At 40.7% G+C, this 19,102-nt stretch overlaps 1 protein-coding gene across 1 annotated transcript; it reads left to right on the top strand.

Moving 5' to 3' along the window:
* On the top strand, positions 1-18,438 carry cfdp1 (craniofacial development protein 1). Its single transcript, XM_008122770.2, has 7 exons — positions 1-151; positions 1,049-1,181; positions 2,194-2,425; positions 3,829-3,938; positions 6,413-6,514; positions 15,364-15,522; positions 17,859-18,438. Exons 1-7 carry the CDS (start codon positions 97-99, stop codon positions 17,947-17,949), a joined length of 882 nt encoding a protein of 293 aa, XP_008120977.1. The 5' UTR covers positions 1-96; the 3' UTR covers positions 17,950-18,438.
* Positions 18,439-19,102: the final 664 nt, after the last annotated feature.

Below are 19,102 nucleotides of genomic sequence, written 5' to 3'. Positions count from 1 at the left end.
GGGTTCATTGTTTCTTCTCTAGGCCTGCTTCCGGCTGTTCTCTATGGCAGAAGAGGCGGGACTTCCGCTCGAGTGTGAGAAGAGGCTGAGGGAGCCATGTCGGACTCGGAGGAGTTCTCCTCGTCGGAGGATGAGGATTATTTGCCCTCAGGTGAGCCTTTTCCGAAGGAGAAGGAGGAGAAGGAGAAGGGGTGGGCTTCACCCCCCACTAGGCCTCGCTCCTGGCTGTGAGGAAGGCCTGCACATCCGGGACATCCCCATCACGTGGCCACATTAAAGGGTCCCTGCTGCTAGAAAGGTAGCAGCACAGGCCTCCATGCAGGGAGAAACTTGTCTCACCTTCTCTCTTTGGGTTGCTGTGAATTTTCCGGGATCCAGAAGCATTCTCTCCCGACATTTCACCTGCATTTATGGCAGGCCTCCTCAGAGGTTGTGAGGTCTGCTGTAAGGTTTATATATATTTTTCCGATCTGTATGGTCATGCTCCGGAAGCATTCTCTCCTGACATTTCGCCTGCAAATGTGGTAGGCATTATGATATTATATATATATATATATATATATGTACATACACATATACAGTAGAGTCTCACTTATCCAAGCTAAACGGGCCAGCAGAAGCTTGGATATGCGAATATCTTGGATAATAAGGAGGGATTAAGGAAAAGCCTATTAAACATCAAATTAGGTTATGATTTTACAAATTAAGCTCCAAAACATCATGTTATACAACAAATTTGACAGAAAAAGTAGTTCAGTACGCAGTAATGTTATGTTGTAATTACTGTATTTACGAATTTAGCACCAAAATATCACAATATATTGAAAACATTGACTACAAAAATGGCTTGGATAATCCAGAAGCTTGGATAAGTGAGTACTGTGTGTGTGTACATATATATATATATCCCTGTGCAATGATGTCCAGGGTGGGAGAAGGAAAGAGTTCTTGTCTGTTGGAGGCCAGTGTGAATGTTGCAATTAATCACCTTGATTAGCATTGAATGGCCTTGCAGCTTTCCTGATAAACTGATGCTGTGTTGCTGCAGGAGAAGAGGAAAGCGAGGACGACGTGAGCGAATTGGTCAAGGAAGACGGAGCAGAGGAGGAAGAGGAGAAGAAGAAGAAGCCATTGTCAGCTGGAGAGAAGCGCAAGAAGAACGCCAAAGGGACCTTGTGTCGGTAGGCAAGAGTTTCCTTATATTTAGGGAAATGTAAGTTGTATATACAATCCCAATATCTATCAACCGTTCAGCCTAACTCAGGAGACAACGTTGTGGATGCTGGACGTTTAAAAGATCAATGCAGCATGAATTTGGTCACAACTTTTGAGACTGATTGGAAAGATGTGGACTAGGGTCAGCAAAATCAGGACAGTAAAATCAGGACAACTCAAAAACAGGGAATTCCAGACAAGAAACAATCAGGGCCAGCTCACACCTCCCAACAAAGGAGGAAGCAGCCAGGCTTTGAAGCTGCTACATTATACGAAACACTCAGGCATTAGGAAGAGATGGAAGAAGGAAGGGCTTTGTGGATTTATAAGATTTACGCATGAGGATCTCGGATGAATGGACTCAAATCTACACATGTTTTAAATTTTGTATTATATTACATGTTTTTATTCTGTATCGTTGTTTTGATCTGTATAAGCTGTTGTTTCAGTGCACTGTTTTTGGGCATTGAATTTTGCCAATTTATGTAAGCAGCCTTGAGTCCCCTTGGGTGAGAAAGGTGGGGTAAAAATTCTGTAAATAAATAAATAAATAAATACTTCTTAGGGACATAGTTAATGATTCCGTGCAGGGGAAAAGTCTTCTAGAAGAGTTCAATTCCCCTTAAAATGGCCCATGGCCTATGGTGCTTGACAACAAATTAGGATTACTGTCTATATTTTAAGTTATTTTAACTTTAGTAAGATGTGATGTTATATTGTGATTTTATTGTGTTACTGTTTTTATTGATATACTGTAGTATTGGTTTGGGCTTGTCCTAGTGTAAGCCGCCCCGAGTCCTTCAGGAGATGGAGCAGGGTGCAAATAAAGTTTTATTATTATTTATTATATTATTATTAAAAACGTTTGTCCTTCCGACTAACACAGCTGTCTTTCTGAATACTGCAAAAATGTGAAATGAGCAATGTCCACAGCCTGACTGCTGATGTATCTGCCACTTTTGTTGACGTTTGCTTTAGGAAAAGAAAGAAGAGAGGAGGTCTCCTCTTGGACCCAGATGGAGGGGAGTCTTCAAAGGATGACAAGAGTGACAGTGAGGACGGCGAATCAGGGGAGAGTCTGAACACGCAGCCGACAGAACAGGAGCAGAGGAAAAAGGAGGACGATTTGTGGGCCAGTTTCCTCAGCGATGTGGGGCAGAAGCCTAAAGCGGCTCCCGTAGCTCAACCGTCTTTCCCACAGAAAGACAAGGTTTGGAAAAAGTGTGGGAAATACATGAAAGGAGTGGATTATTCACCTTGGCCTTAGCTGTTCTGGTCCTGACTGTAGTCCTGACATTGAATCCATTACACTTGGATAATATTGAATGGGTTGAATAACTTTGCTTTACTTGGGACCAATGAATAGCATTTCAGCTTGGATGTGTTTGTGCAAACAAGGGAGGAGCTTGTGAACTTTCTCTGGAATTTGTTGGGTCTTCAATTGGAACTCTAATCAGTGGTAGAGTAGCTGTTTTGCGTCTCATTCAAGAGATGAAAGCAGGATATTGTTGTTGTTGTTTATTCATTCAGTCGCTTCTGACTCTTCGTGATCTATTAATATTATTATTATGTCTATTATTATTTATTTGCGACATTTATATCCCGCCCTTCTCACCCCAAAGGGGACTCAGGGCGGCTTACAAGATATATGTACACATACAATATATTATTAGCAAAGCACAATATAAGCATTATATATTACTATATTGTAGTATGCCACTATGCTGCAATACTATTAGTAATAGTACATGTAATACATAATAGTTTATTATTATTATATTGTATTGCATTATAATATTATTATCAATATTATATATATACAATATATTATTAGTATAGCACAATATAAGCATAATGTATTACTATATTGTAGTATACCACTATACTGTAATAATATTAGCAATATTAGATGTAATATATAATATAAAATTATAATTATTATTTTATTGTATTACATTATAATATTGGTATCAATATTATATGTACAGTAGAGTCTCACTTATCCAACACTAGCTTATCCAACGTTCTGGATTATCCAACACATTTTTGTAGTCAATGTTTTCAATACATCGTGCTATTTTGGTGCTAAATTCGTAAATACAGTAATTACTACATAGCATTACTGCGTATTGAACTACTTTTTCTGTCAAATTTGTTGTATAACACGATGTTTTGGTGCTTAATTTGTAAAATCATAACCTATTCTGATGTTTAATAGGCTTTTCCTTAATCTCTCCTTATTATCCAACATATTCACTTATCCAACGTTCTGCTGGCCCGTTTATGTTGGATAAGTGAGACTCTACTGTATATACAATATATTATATTATTAGCATAGCACAATGTAAGCATTATATATTACTATATTGCGCTATACCACTATATACTGCAATACTATTAGTAATGTTACATGTAATATATAATACTTTATTATTATTATTATTATATTGTATTACATTATACTATTATTATCAGTATTATATGTATGTACAATAATATATTATTACTATAGTATAATATTAGTATTATATATTATTATATAGTTATATTGGCACAGGAGACATGGTGGAATGGAATTACAACTTTTGCTGTTTTTCATCCTGTTCCAATTAGGCAGCAGAGGAGAAGAAGAACCCCTGCAAGGCCCAGGAGACAGTGAAAGAACCGGAGAAGAGCAAAGTCGCCATCACCAAAGTGTTTGACTTTGCCGGTGAAGAGGTGAGGTGAGTTCGGTTTGTGGCGTCTACAGCAAGGGACTGGGGAGTGTTTGCTATCTCTGGACAGTTGGCACTATAACATTTCAAGCAGTATCAGAATTTTATAATTGTGTAGCATGGAAACACCTCTAGATACCAGACAAACAGCTCAATAACAACCAGCAACCTTCAGCAATGATGCAAAGCGCTCTTTAAGTTTTGGAAAGCTTTGGGAGGGAGATGCTTGAAGGAAATGTGCTTCTTTGCCCTCCTGGAAAGGCCACAGGGATGAGAACGTTTCCAATGTTTTGGAAGGTGTGTGTGTGTGTGTTGGGGGGGTCATTGTTCACCAGTTCCCCCAAGGAACTACTACAGGAAGCAACGGGCGTACATAGCAGGAAGGGAGACCTGGGCTAAGCATGAGCCCACACTTCCTCAGGGAGAGATCAGTGACAGGATAACACAGATGAAATACCCCTTGTAAAGATGTCATGATCATTGTGTTTTATTCATGATTGCTATGTTTGGGTTGACTGTTTGAAGTTATATATTTCAGCTGTTCTTGTGCAGAGGTTGGGAGCCTCTAAGGCATGGCCAGGAAAAGGGGCGTGGCTTCACCTTGCTGGTGGAAGCCTTAGAATTCAAAATTTAGCAGTTGGAATTCGGCAGTTGGAGTTTGTCGGTTGAGCAGAGCAGTTGGTTCTATTCAGTGGGAAAGGAGTGTGATCGAAATAAAGAGATTGTGGGAGGAAGTTGAGCAGCTAGAGAGTTTTAGCGGAGAAGGGCTAAAATTAAAGTTGCTGAGCCTTTAGTAGGAATAACTAAAGAGCTGAGGTTACATCCCTAAGTCATAGAAGGACTAGGGTTAACCAGTTAAACTCCCCAGTCCAAGTTTGATCGGGTACAGATCAATTAAGTTCAAGAAGGACAGTATTCCTAACTGAAAAAAACAAGTCTTATAAAGCTAATACCATACTAAGCTCAGTGAAACGATTGAAAAGTCTTGCAACACTTACTGTACAGAAGTAACATCGTTCAACTTAAGTTATAACATTCTTGCAACCATCAAGCTTTGTACTATAAATAAACAAGTTACTGTTTCTTCAAATGTTGCTTATTATTTGAGCAAAGCATCTTTCAAAGGTGGTGGCAGCGACAACATAGAAAAGTGAAATACATAGAGGTAGAAGGTGAACCCTTCGCATTTTGGTGGCAGCGGTGGGATCCAAAAAGGTTCCATCCCTGTCATCACATCAAGTCTTCACATTTTTGGTGGCAGCGGTGGGATCTGAAGGGATTCCATTCTCTGTCACGTCAAGTCATCACACCCCTCTTCCCCAAATATACTCTCCCTTCTTGGTTGTTTTCAAGGAAAGGTGGTGTAGGCAGAACAAAGTGTGAAATGTTGGAAACAATGAGGGAAAGAGGTTTAATGGCAGGTTCAAAATTGTTTGGATAGAAGCACTGACAATTGTTTGGGCTGTGTACTTCCTGAATATTTTGCCCTGTGCTTTTATTCATTTATTATATTATATATTAACATCTTTGCAGCCCAGCTTTCAGTATGGGGGACCATTGTTGTGAATCAATAGTTTGTCTTGTGCTTTTATTCGTTGTTGTTGTTGTTGTTGTTGTTACTATTACTATTATTATTACTATTAATACAGCCCAGCTGTATTGTTGGGAATCAATTGTTTTTTTGGGCTGTAAGCTTCCTGAATACATTGCCCTGTGCTTTTATTCATTAGTTATATATTATCATATTTGGATCAATAGATTGTCTTGTGCTTTTGTTTATTATTATCATTGTTGTGCTTGTTGTTATTATTATTATCATTATTATTACTATATTTACAGCCCAGCTTTTTCCCAGTATGGGGTACCATTGTTGTGAATCAGCGATTTGTTTGGTTATGTGCTTCCTGAATATATTGCCCTGTGCTTTTATTTATTTGTTGTATTATATATTATCATATCATATTTGCAGCCCAGCTATCTCTCAGCATGGGTGACCATCATTTTGAATCAGTAGTTTGTCTTCTGCTTTTGTTTATTTATTATTATCATCATTGTTGTGCTTGTTGTTGTTGTTGTTGTTATATTTACAGCCCAGTTTTCTCCCAGTATGGGGGACCATTGTTGTGAATCAGTTCTGTAATTAATTTTAGAAGATGCTGCATATGTGTGCTTTTAATAACCCCAATTCCTATGACAGCTGGGGATGGAGCCTATTGTGTTTAGAGAGGCTGTGTGATGCTGTTGATTTCAATGAATGCCTCTATGAATCAGAGCCCTCCAAGTCAGCTTATGCTTATTTCTAAGCCTTCCTGGCATTTGGGAAGCCCAAAGCAGCAGCACAGGTGTAAGCCATGGCATCCCAAAATATGTACCTTCTGCCCTGTTCTGGCTCTCACAAGTTGGTCTCATGCTGTATGTTTGGCTGCTACCACCTCTCTTGTTTTCTGCTTTAACGTGTTCCTTTCCTCCTCTCGTTGTGGCAGAGTCACAAAGGAGGTTGACGTCCGGTCAAAAGAAGCCCAGATTTTTTTGAAACAGCAAGAGCAGAAGACAGTCAGCCCCGTGACTAGTCCTACATTTTCGGGGTAAGTTCCGGGCATCTGGGTCGCATACATTTGCGGGTTTGACTTTTTGCAGATTTTTGGGTTTGAATAAAATGTTTTTGTTCTGAATCTCTAGCTTCTTTTGGGACAACTCTGTGATCACCTTCCACCAGGAGGTGGCCTTACAGTCATGAGAAATATTTAGGTCCTCCAGTGGGATTCTGATTGTCTTTGGTTATCAAATCGTGTTGGTTAAAAATAGAATTTTTAATTCACATATTTATTTACTTTTGCGGGGAGTCGTTCACCTCTAACCCCAGAGAACGTGGAGAGCTGGCTATAGTACTAAGTGCTGTGTGAAATTCATAATTCTATCATCCATATTTCCTCGAGTCTAATGTGCCACCGAATCTAATGTGGAGTTCAATTTTCAAAACCCTGAAACCATAAAAAGTATTTGCTGATTAATGTAATGTTCATCAGGTAAAGGTGAACTCTTTGTAATATGCCTATTACGATGATGATGATGATGATAAACAACTTTTTATATACACATAATATTAATAAAACATATTAATATTAATAAAGCACATTAAAATCAGATAATACAATACAACAGCAATACAATAACAGTGTTGCATTATATATGAATAAAGTTATTGTTATTATACGAGGGTTATCCAGAAAGTAGATTACGTTTTGGAATTAAAAATGAGCAAAGTATAGGAGAAAACATTTACCATATGCAGTTATAATATATATAAATAATAAAATTTTATTTATGTATCGCCCTATCTCCCGGATAGGACTCAGGGCGGTTTCCAATCATAAAAACAACACATACATTACATAGCAACATAATAATACATTATTAAGCAAGGTAAAACAATACAATTATATAGCAATAAATAACACTTACACAACCTGATCAAGGGACGGGAACCATAAACCCAGTATATTAAAGTGTATCATCTTAGGCTAGATAAATCTTGTGCAATATATATATTGAAGGCCACACCGAAATACCACTTCTCAACATAGTCGCCATTCAAATTTAGGCACTTATCATAGTGAGGAATGAGCTTGGCCACTCCTTCCCCACAAAGCTCTGCCGCTTGCCTCCTCAACGCAGCATTTTGGCGACGATGCGCAGCTGCGGAAAGGGGAGACCGGCTGGTTGAGGAAGCAAGCGGCAGAGTTTGGCGGGGGAGGAGCTGCCAAGCTCATTCCTCACTATGATAAGTGCCTAAATTTGAATGGCGACCATGTTGAGAAGTGGTATTTGGGTGTGGTTTTCAACTGCATATGATAAATGTTTTCTCCTATACTTTGTTCATTTTTAATTCCAAAACGTAATCTACTTTCTGGATAACCCTCGTATTATAAGCCTCCTACAAGGATCGTAAAACATCAAAACATCCAGGCAATGTCCCTTGGGCAACTTCCTTGCAGACAGCCAATTCTCTCACACCAAAAGCGACTTGCAGTTTCTCAAGTCGCTGCTGACACACACACACAAAGCACTAAGATTGTACTATGATGTCAATCTAATGTGCACCCCAATTTTGGCAAGGTCATTAAGCCCCAAAAGGTGAGCATTAGATTCTAGTAAATGCAGTGAGTTCCGTGTATAACTGGGGGAGGAGGGTGTCTCGTGGTACTTTTATTCATGGTGAGACACACCTTTGTTTGCGTTGCATGTGGATAAATGAAACTGCGGGTCCCGGTTCAGTGGATGCCGGGATCGTATTGCAGTTGAGTGAGTTGCAGTTGGATTTAAGGGGAGAGAGTTCATTCCATTCCTGGCTGGCAAAGTCCCATTTCCGCCCCGAGCTGTTGCCTTGCATTATCTTTGAATGGATTGTTTCCATCCTTCAAACCCCGTCAGTGGCACCACTTTGGGAACAAAGGATCTATTTTTCACTCTAGGTTTCCTAGCCTTTGTAACCTACATACGGTGCGCTAATCTCTGTGAAAGCTATGAGTGAAAGAGCTCCACCAGCCATTTCAGGGTGGCTTACTAAAGAGTTACTTGCTGTTTAACAGAGACTTGTTCTTTCTCTCTCCGCTTGACGTCCTTTGAAATGACAGTTCTGGGTTTGCAGCCTCTCTGAACTCTTGGCGTTTCCAGGTTGCTATGAGTTGGCAGAAAGTTGAATTCAATGTGGAGTTAATTCCTTATACAGTAGAGTCTCACTTATCCAACATTCGCTAATCCAACGTTCTGGATTATCCAATGCAGTTTGCCTCCCGTTCCGACCCACAACTGTTTCTCTAGGCAGCAAAGATTGAACTTTTTATGGATTTAATTTCCGACAATGTTGTTTCTGTAAGTTCATTTTATGCAATTTGTTGTCAATTTTTAGACAATGTTTTCAATATATTGCAATGTTTTGGTGCTAAATTCATAAATACAGTAATTACTACATAACATTACTGTGTATTGAAGTGCTTTTTCTATCGATTTGTTGTAAAAAAATTATGTTTTTGGTGCTTAATTTGTAAAATCATCAGGTAATTTGACATTTAATAGGCTTTTCCTTCATTTCTCCTTATTATCCCAACATTTTCACTAATCCAACGTTCTGCTGGCCCATTTATGTCGGATAAGTGAGACTCTACTGTATGTGAGGTGAATCATGAAGCCAAAACAACCTTCCATTCTAAAATTCCTTTTATTCCAGCAACAGAGAAATAGACAGATAGGCTATCAAGAGCCTTGAATGGTCTGAAACAAAGCACAAAGGCTCTTCTCAAGAATTGCAGTAAATCAGATTTCTTGCTGCATTAATTTTTAATTTAATTTTTAATGCCTTTTAAATTTATTTGTGTGTTTTTGTATTTGATATTATTGTACATTGGTTTTATATCTGCCCCGAGTCCCTCTGGGGTGATGGTGGCGGGGTACAAAAATAAAATTATTATTATTATTATTATTATTATTATTATTATTATTATTATTATTGCACTTCCTCACATTCTTCACCAAGTCTGATGTGGAATGCACTTTAACAACATCTGGACAACTTTTTCCTACTCCATCATAAAGCTTTATCAATTGAACTTTGCAATCCTTTGAAATGATGGTTCTTCAGTATGTCAAATTTCACCTTCATGGGGATGCAGTCCTTTGCTCAATGTGTTGTTGAAGGCTTTCAATCACTGGCCGGAATCACTGGGTTGCGGCGAGTTTTCCGGGCTGTCTGGCCATGTTCTAGAAGCATTCTCTCCTGACGTTTCGCCCACATCTATGGCAGGCATCCTCAGAGGTTGTAAAGTCTGTTGGAAACTACTCTACTGTACAGGAAAGAAAAAAAAAACAATTGAATAAGAAATACGGTGCCAGTGGGAAAAATCATATGAATCACTCTTGTTCAGGTGGCAAATAAAATGTAGAAATGGGTAGCTGGTAATTACATACCTAATAGCAATCGTTGTAGCACAAAATAGCTATTACACAGACTGTAAATTAAATAGATGGACTTCTGCAATATTATTTTTAAAAATTTAAATTTGATTTTTTGCTGGACCCCTATGATGCTTTTGCGCGATTCTAGAGTTCCACAGAAATAAATAATAATAATAATAATAATAATAATAATAATAATAATAATAATAATAATTTATTTCTAGACCGCCCTCTCTCCCCAGAACACACTTTGGGAACTGCTTCTTGGAGACACATTTTTTGAACATTTTTAACTGTTCTTCCCATCCCTTACTCTGTGGAAACACCGGTGCCTTGGAGGTTGCATGAATAGTCAGTGGTGGACGCTAGAGGGTGCATAAGCGAAAGCGAGAAAGCAAGGTCTGCCCAGGTGATGTCATGCAGATTTAACAACCATTTGCAAACTCTTTGTCAGGCAAGACGGGGCCTCATGCTGCTGACAGCGCATTGGAGCACTTCTGCAAATAACATGCCCAAGTTAAAGGATCATTTGCATAGAATTTGACGAATTATGGGGTGTTGTGGGATCCCCTGGTTCTATCAAGATGGGGCATTGTGTCAAGAGATGGCAGTCCTCAAAAATTGCACACTAGGCATTTGAATTGTTGCTCAATGCAGCCTGAACCAAGGAACCAATAATTGTTCTCCTTCGGAAGAGATAAAGCGGGGCAATAATAATAATCCTCAACACACTCAAATGTCATCATCATAATCATAATGCAAGTCTTGCTTCCTTAAGAGACTTGCCGGAAACCTTTATTTTTCAACGCTACTCTCTCAAAACCAGCAGAAACACACTCAAATGGAATAATAATAATAATAATAATAATAATAATAATAATAATAATAATAATAATTTTCCTTCGGAAGAGATAAAGGGGGTACAAATAATAATAATATCTGAATGTATATTCATATGGATGTTCCAATTAAAGTTATTTATTTTAATTGTAAGTGTTTTTATATGTTTTATTGTTGCACAGCATCTAATGATTCCTAATTGTAAGGCCACCCAGAGTCCCCCCTTGGGGATGAGAAGGGTGGGATATAAATGCTTGTAGCAGTAATAATAATAATAATAATAATAATAATAATAATAATAATAATGCAGACTCAGGAGACCTATGCCTTTATCTAAGCCTCGAGGCAGAGAAACCAGCCGCATCTGTCCTCCATTAAGCTGCTCTTTGCTTTGTGGAGCCCAGCTGCAGAGTGCCGACCCAGAAATGTGCCTTGGAACCAGAAGTGGCTCTTGTCACTCCGGGCGATGTGCCCTGACGCCTTGGAAGAGAGATTTGTGGAGAGATTTGGGAAGTTCACAGGTTCTGGCTGCGCCAAAGCCGAGCCGACGTTGGCACTGCCAGGACTTGGAGCCAGGGAGCCCGCCAGTTTGCCTCCGAGCTGGAACTCTTAGAGCGCCAGACACAACAAAGCCGCCTTCTCCTTGCCGGCGCTTCCAGGGGGAAACAAGGCCCGAGTGTTGAGTTTCTCGCTCCAGTTGTAAGAGCCAAGAGTCTCCAGCTGCAGCCGTCTGGGAGAGGATCCTAGAACCCTAGAGCTGGAAAAGACCCCAAGGGCCATCCAGGCCAACCCCTTGCCAGGCAGATGCTTACAGTCAGAGCAGCCCCAACAGATGGCCATCCAGCCACTGCTTTAAAGCCTCCAGAAAAGGGTCTCTCATGGATAAAGGATTGGACAACACTGAAGAGAGAAAAGCTACTAACACTAGTGTTGTACCCTTAGGCTGCAGAGACACCTTCAAACCGCACTTGAGCCCCAGGCTATAAGCAATGCAAGTTGTTTATTGAAGATAATAATAATAATAACAACAACAACAACTACTACTACTACTACTTTATTTTTATATCCTGCCACCATCTCCCCGTAGGGACTCGGGGCGGCTAACATGGGGCCAAGCCCAAATAATCACAATAAAACAAATAATATACAATCAGAACAAATAACATCAGAACAGACAATACGTAAGTCTTGTCTGGGAGTTGGTGCTCATCTCCATTTCTAAGCCAAAGAGCCGGCGTTGTCCGTAGACACTTCCAAGGTCATGTGGCCATAGGCATGACTGCATGGAGCGCCATTACCTTCCCGCCAATAGGAACGGTACCTATTGATCTACTCACATTTGCATGTTTTTGAACTGCTAGGTTGGCAGAAGGTAGGGCTAACAGTGGGAGCTCACCCTGCTCCTCAGATTCGAACTGCTGACCTTTCTGTCAGTAAGTTCAGGAGTTCAGTGGTTTAGCCCGCTGCGTTACCGAGTGGCTCCACAGATGCAGGTGAACCGTCAGGAGAGAATGCTACTGGAACATGGCCATACAGCCCGAAAAACTCACAGCAACCCACTATTGTGTGTGTGTGTGTGTGTGTATGTGTGTGTGTGTGTGTGTGTGTGTGTGTGTGTGTATATATATATATATATACACACACATACACTAGCTGTGCCCGGCCACGCGTTGCTGTGGCAAAGTGGTGGTGGTATTGGTTAAAAATTGTTGTGTAATTTTTATTTGACGTTATTTGTATTTTTTTAATTAATTTTATTGTAAGTTATCTTTTTATTTATTATATTTTATTATTGTATTGTATTAATTTTTAGTGTCTTAAATTATTTTTTAGTGTTTTTTATTATTTTTTATTGGGTTGCTAGGAGACCAAGTTGGAGGAGCTTAGCCTTCTAACTGGCAGCAATTGGATAAAAGCAATTATTCCTCTCTCTGTAATTAGGACTTTATTTTTCTTTTCTTTTTGTTGTATCAACCTAGAGGCGTGGATGATGGGTTGTGTTGTCAAATTTCGAGGTTGGGGGGCCTGTAGTTTTGTTGTTTTGTGGGTCACCGTGATGCCATCACTCTTTTATATATATAGATATAGATATATATATATCAACATGAATGTTTATTAACATCAGTCCATGACCTGAGATGCACTGAGGAAGCCGCATGGGATTCTTTTGGAGAGGAAATGAGGAGCTGAAAGCATAAAAAGGACGACTTGTCCAGCTGCTTGGAGTAAGACTGAGGCATCCTAAATATTTCAGCAATTCTCTGCATTTGAATGCAAAAACCAATTCCGTGGTTGGTCCTCGACCCACAAACAGCTGAGGAATAAAGTTTGGAACACCTGGAAATCTTGGTTCTGCACCTTGGAAACCAAAGGGGCTGGAAATGTTCTCTCGGTGACTTTTTCAGGAAAGGATCCTGAATGTTGGGTTCACGCGGCTGCCCCTCATCTCTTTCTTTCCTCCCTCCCTCCCTCCCCCCCCCCAAAAAAAAAGCTTTAGAATGCAAGTCATTTCCTTCCTGGCTTCTCTGAATGGCCCCGGGTTGGCAGAAAAGGAAGCTAGTTATCCCAGGAATGCAAATAAACGGCGGCTCTGCTGCTGCTGGTTCTTGCAAGTTGTGCCTGAATTTTGCCGTCTTCCAAAATTGATCTCCAGCCTTGTGCTTTCTGCACACTCTCCACTGTTACTACTTAAAGGGCGATGTTTATCCCTGTGCAAAGGACTGCATTCGTGGTGGAAGGGGGGGGGGGGGTTGCCCTAGAATTTCCTGAAGAATGGTATGAGAAAAGCCAATGACGGTCAGGAGTTTTGTTTTGGGGAGAGGAAAAAAGATGGCAGACGTGAGAAACTTGATAAGGCTGGAGTTCAGATACCTTGTCCATCCCCTTCCTTTTTGTCTGCAGATATCTTGCTCCTCGTTCTTGACTTCTCGGTGGTGCCCCCCCCGGATCTGGAACCCCCTCCCCAGGGAGATCAGGCAGGCACCCAGCCTTGCATCCTTCAAAAAGGAGTTAAAAACTTGGGTTTTTTGTTGCGCATTTGAATAACTTAGTCCCCATGATGGAAATTTAAATTAATACATTTTCCTTCGCACTGTTTTCTTCTACAATTAATTTGGACGTTCGTCCCCCTTCCCGAAGCACTTTATAACCAGACTATTGCACTTTAGTCTAAATGGCCCCTCCATGCTATCCCTCTCCACCAAATTGGTGGTCCATCTTATTTTATTACTCAGGCCTTTGGATAAAGATTGCTCATCCCCATAACAATCCTATATCCGTGACCATTCTTGTACCAGTTTGCACTTTTTACCTTTGTCAACTTGATATAGACACAGCAGGGTCTATTCCCATCTCAGTCAGCACTTCCAAGAATTTGCAGCACTTTATCAGTCACCTTGTGTTTACAATATTTATATGGTCTACTTTTACAACCTCTCCATTTTAATCCATGTTTTTATTAGTTCTTGTCATTTGTTTTTATTGGCTAATGTTTAAATTTTTATAATTGTGCATGTCTCTTGTCTATTGTTGTGTTTTATATTGCTATTGTTTTTATTCGGGCTTGGAAGCCGCCCTGAGTCCCCTTTGGGGAGATAGAGGCGGGGTATAAAAATAAAGTTATTATTATTATTATTATTATTATTATTATTATGACACAGCAAACAAGATAGACATGCTGGATTTCGTATCACAAAATCACAAGTCGAACACTTCCCAAGTGTCTAGGACTGTGTGATGTATTATTGTTATTATTATTATTATTATTATTATTATTATTATTTATGACACAGCAAACAAGATAGATATGCTGGATTTCATATCACAAAATCACAAGTTGAACACTCCCCAAGTGTCTAGGACTGTGTGATGTATTATTATTATTATTATTATTATTATTATTATTATTATTATTATTATTATTATTATTGTATGACACATCAAACAAGATAGATATGCTGGATTTCGTCTCACAAAATCACAAGTCGAACCCTTCCCAAGTGTCTAGGACTGTGTGATGTATTTTCGGGTGATGCTGCAGATCCCAGCAGGGTGGCCTTTTGCAGTTGGCAGATCGTGATTTTGTCAATGTCTATTGTTTCCAAATGCCGGCTGAGATCTTTTGGCACGGCACCCAATGTGCCCATCACCACCGGGACCACTTGCACTGGTTTCTGCCAGAGTCTTTGAAGTTCAGTCTTGAGGTCCTGAGAGCGGCTGAGTATTTCCTGTTGTTTTTCTTCAATGCGACTGTCACCTGGGATGGCAACATCAATGATCCAAACCTTGTTCTTTTCCACAACTGTGATGTCTGGTGTGTTGTGTTCCAGAACTTTGTCAGTCTGGATTTGGAAGTCCCACAGTATCTTTGCGTGCTCATTTTCCAATACTTTTGCAGGTTTATTATTATTATGATTATTATTTTATTGTTACTCATTTTATGTTTTAAATGAGCTTTTATGGATTGATGTATTGTTCTGCATAATGTCGTTTTATTGTGTTTTTACTCTTGGTAATGTTTTAATTGTTGTACTTTGGTTATTGCTTTTGGGCCTTTGTCCTGTGTTAGCTGCCCTGAGTCCCAGCCGGGAGATGGTGGCAGGATAGAAAAATAAAGTTACTTACTTACTTACTTTTCCGGCAGGGCGAAGCGTCCGGGGGGCCTGGACAGCCTCCTGGGGAAGATGGGGTCCAAGAAGCAGAAGCTGAGCACCTTGGAGAAGTCCAAGATGGACTGGGAGACCTTCAAGGAGCAGGAGGGCATCGGGGACGAGCTGGCCATCCACAACCGGGGGAAGGACGGGTGAGCCAAGCACATCCCGGGGGGCTTCCCTTTAGGGGTCCCTCTCCCCCAGAGATTGGGCTGCTCTGCAGGACGCTGGGCTCTCTCAGCAAAAGATTGACAAGGAGGACATTAAGAGCCCTTCAGAACATATCTTGCCACAGAAACCCCAATGATAGTCTCTCCTTAAGGTTGCCATTCTTCGGAAAAGACTTGAAGGCATACAACAACAACAACATAAGTAGGGATGGACCGGCCAATCAGTTCCTATTTTGTGCGGGGAAAGTATTTGGGTGCAAGTCATTCACATTTACAAAGGGCACAGGGTTGCTGTAAGTTTTTCGGACCGTACGGCCATTTATTTATTTAGTTTATTTATATCCCGCCTCCATCTCCCCCGAAGGGGACTCGGGACGGCTCACAGAAATAGCAAATAAAAACAACAGTATACAGTACATCAATGGACAAAAACATGCACCAGTTATAAAATCTGAACATTAGCCTATGATATAAAAATACGCTGAATTAAACATAGAATTAAAACCAGCGAGGTTACAGTAATAGATAAGATAAAGCCATGTTCCTGTAGCATTCTCTTCTGACGTTTTACCTGCATCTGTGGCTGTGGCATCATCAGAGGTGACTCTGAAGCTTTGAGCTAGAGCACTCAAGTGGTCTCAAACTGCATTAATTCTACAGTGTAGATGCGCCACCGCGGGCTCCTATGGCACTGTAGACTCATATAATCCAGTTCAAAACAGATAATGTGGATTGTCTGCATTGATAATTTGGATTATACGGTCGTGTAGAGGGCCCCTGGGTTGTATATTCTGACTCTGAATTAGCACCCTAATTTCCCAGTCCAGAACGATGTTCTGTCCTGTCCTGATTTTGCACATTTCGCTTTGGGAAGGGATTGCGACATCATCCCCGTGGATCGTTCAATTGTGTCTCATTAATTTTAGATATGGTACAAAACACATGAGAAATCTCCCCCCCCCTAATTTAGGGCAGACCTTGTGAGAGTGGGTCAAGGAGGCACCAAGTGTATTTTTGGCGGCTTTACGGATGCTGTGTGACTCCTCCGCCAAAATCCCCATAAAAATGCATCTGACTTCATCAGCATCGCTCCCAACGTCCTTATTTCTACATTATATATAGCTCATAATTAGCCAAGCAATTTGGGTTACTTCGGAAAGGCCTGGAGAAGGGATTTGGCTCCGTGTAATGCTACTTCTATCCTATATAGCAAGTTTTGGATTCTAGGCTGCCCCAATATTTACTTATTTATTTATTTGCAGTATTTATATCCCGGCCTTCTTTCTCATCCCAAAGGGGACTCAGGGCGGATCACAATGCACATCTGCATGGCAAACATTCAATGCCATTAAACATATAACATATATAGACAGACACAGAGGCAATTTAACATTTTCCAGCTTCCGCCTTCATGCGGATATGCTCAATTCCAGCCACAGGGGAAGCTGCCGCTTCGCCATCCACTTGTGACATCCGAGTCCTTGATGGAGTACTTCCTCATTCTTCCGCACGCTGCTGGAAGGTTTTATGATGTCGTAAATTAGATACATTTGCCTCCCTGCCTAAAGCTGTACCTAAATTCCTACTCGACAGATGCAACTGTCTTTCGAGCTGTTTAGGTCAACAACGAGCTGGGCTATTAATGGTCAGGAACTCAATCCGAATGGTGTCATAAATTAGTTAAATTAGGCTTCCCGCATAAAGCGGTACCTAAATTTCCTACCTGACAAATGCAACTGTCCTCCAGGCTGCATAGGTGAACAACAAGCTAGGCTATTTAATGGCCGGGCGCTCAATCCGAATGATAACGTAAATTAGCCACCCCGCATAAAGTGGTACCTAAATTTCCTACTCGAGAGATGCAACTGTCTTTCAAGCTGCTTAGGTCAACAGCAAGCTAGGCTATTAATGGTCGGGTGCTCAATCCGAATAGTGACGTAAATTAGTTAAATTAGCCTCCCTGCATAAAAGGTACCTAAATTTCCTACTCAACAGATGCAACTATCTTGTCGGGTTTGCTTAGGTCAACAACGAGCTAGGCTATTAATGTTTGGGAACTCAATCCAAATGCTGTCGTAAATTAGTTAAATTAGCCTCCCCGCATAAAGTGGTACCTAAATTTCCTACTTGACAAATGCAACTGTCTTTTGGGTTGCTTAGGTCAACAATGAGCTAGGCTATTAATGGTCGGGCGCTCGATCCGACCCAGGCTGGCCTCGAACTCAGTAGGGATTTATTGCAGCTGGCTCCTAACCTGCTGCGCCACATAGACTCCGATACCAAACTGGTTCTGTTCTTGCGCCCCTGTTCTCCCGCAGGTACCTCGAAAGGAAGGCTTTCCTGGAAAGGGTCGACCACCGGCAGTTTGAGCGCGAGCGGGACATCCGCCTGAGCAACATGAAGCCCTGACGCCGCCGCGGAGCCTGATCCCGCCTCTCGTCCACCCCTCGTCCAACTCTGGGACCCGTGTTTTGCCTTTTTCGCCACTAAAGTCAACAGGAGAAGGGACCAAGAGACAGTGGTGGATGCCGTTCAGCCGAGCGCTTGCCCAAAATGGGGCTGGTGGGGCCGTGTGCTAGGTCCCCGTGACCCTCCGAATGGATGAACAGAAGATGTTGTCGTATAAGTGGCACCATGCGGCATGCGCTCACAACTGTTTGGTGCACCTCCTTGTGCACATGACTGCTTTTATTAATGGTCCTTACGTCAGGCAATCGGTGAGTACAATGTTCCCTGCCGGCTTGCTTTTGGGAGACATCTCTGACTCCACTTTGGTGTTCCTTTTTGGTGTTACTCACATCACAACCCGCAGAACTGTCGGGGAAGCAGGCGCATGCATGTATGCGCAGGAGGACCCTTCCCCAGTATCTCCCTTTCAATTAAAGTGTTGGAATCCGTTGTCTTGCGTCTGTCATTCTTCACAAAATTAGGAGGCGCCAGAATAAAGTCGCCTTCTTCCCAGAACTGCAAATGCCTTGTTGTAAAACATGATGTTTTGGTGCTTAATTTGTAAAATCATAACTTAATTTGATCTTAATAGGCTTTTCCTTAATCCCTCCTTATTATCCAACATATTCGCTTATCCAACGTTTTGCTGGCCCATTTATGTTGGATAAGTGAAACTCTACTGTAAACAATAATAATAATAATAATAATAATAATAATAGATGCATCCTAGATCTTTCAATACAACTTCTGAAGATTCCTATAGAAAACTAAGCCTCTTTGGGTCTCAAATGGGAAATGAGAGTGGGATAGTAGTAGTAGTAGAAGTAGTAATAGCAATAATAATAATAATAATAATAATAATAATAATACATCACACAGTTCTGAACACTTGGGATGTTTTCAACTTGTGATTTTGTGATACAAAATCCAGCATATAGATCTCGTTTGCTGTGTCATACTCTGTCTTTGTGTATATAATTAATAATAATAATAATAATAGATGCATCCTAGATCTTTCAATACAACTTCTGAAGATTCCTATAGAAAACTTAGCCTCTTCGGGTCTCAAATGGGAAATGAGAGTCGGATAATAGTAGTAGTAGAAGTAGTAATA

Source organism: Anolis carolinensis, unplaced genomic scaffold, assembly GCF_035594765.1.
Source record: "Anolis carolinensis isolate JA03-04 unplaced genomic scaffold, rAnoCar3.1.pri scaffold_9, whole genome shotgun sequence".
Lineage (NCBI taxonomy): Eukaryota > Metazoa > Chordata > Lepidosauria > Squamata > Dactyloidae > Anolis > Anolis carolinensis.
The sequence above is the reverse complement of the archived record's forward strand: the minus strand, read 5'-3'. Positions and strand labels throughout refer to the sequence as shown.

Excerpts from the sequence above, each read along its gene's own strand:
- cfdp1 (XM_008122770.2), top strand. The coding sequence starts at position 97 with ATGTCGGACTCGGAGGAGTTCTCCTCGTCGGAGGATGAGGATTATTTG. Across the intron at positions 2,426-3,828 it reads CTTTCCCACAGAAAGACAAG|GCAGCAGAGGAGAAGAAGAA; the intron begins GTTTGGAAAAAG and ends TGTTCCAATTAG. Across the intron at positions 3,939-6,412 it reads TTTGCCGGTGAAGAGGTGAG|AGTCACAAAGGAGGTTGACG; the intron begins GTGAGTTCGGTT and ends TCGTTGTGGCAG.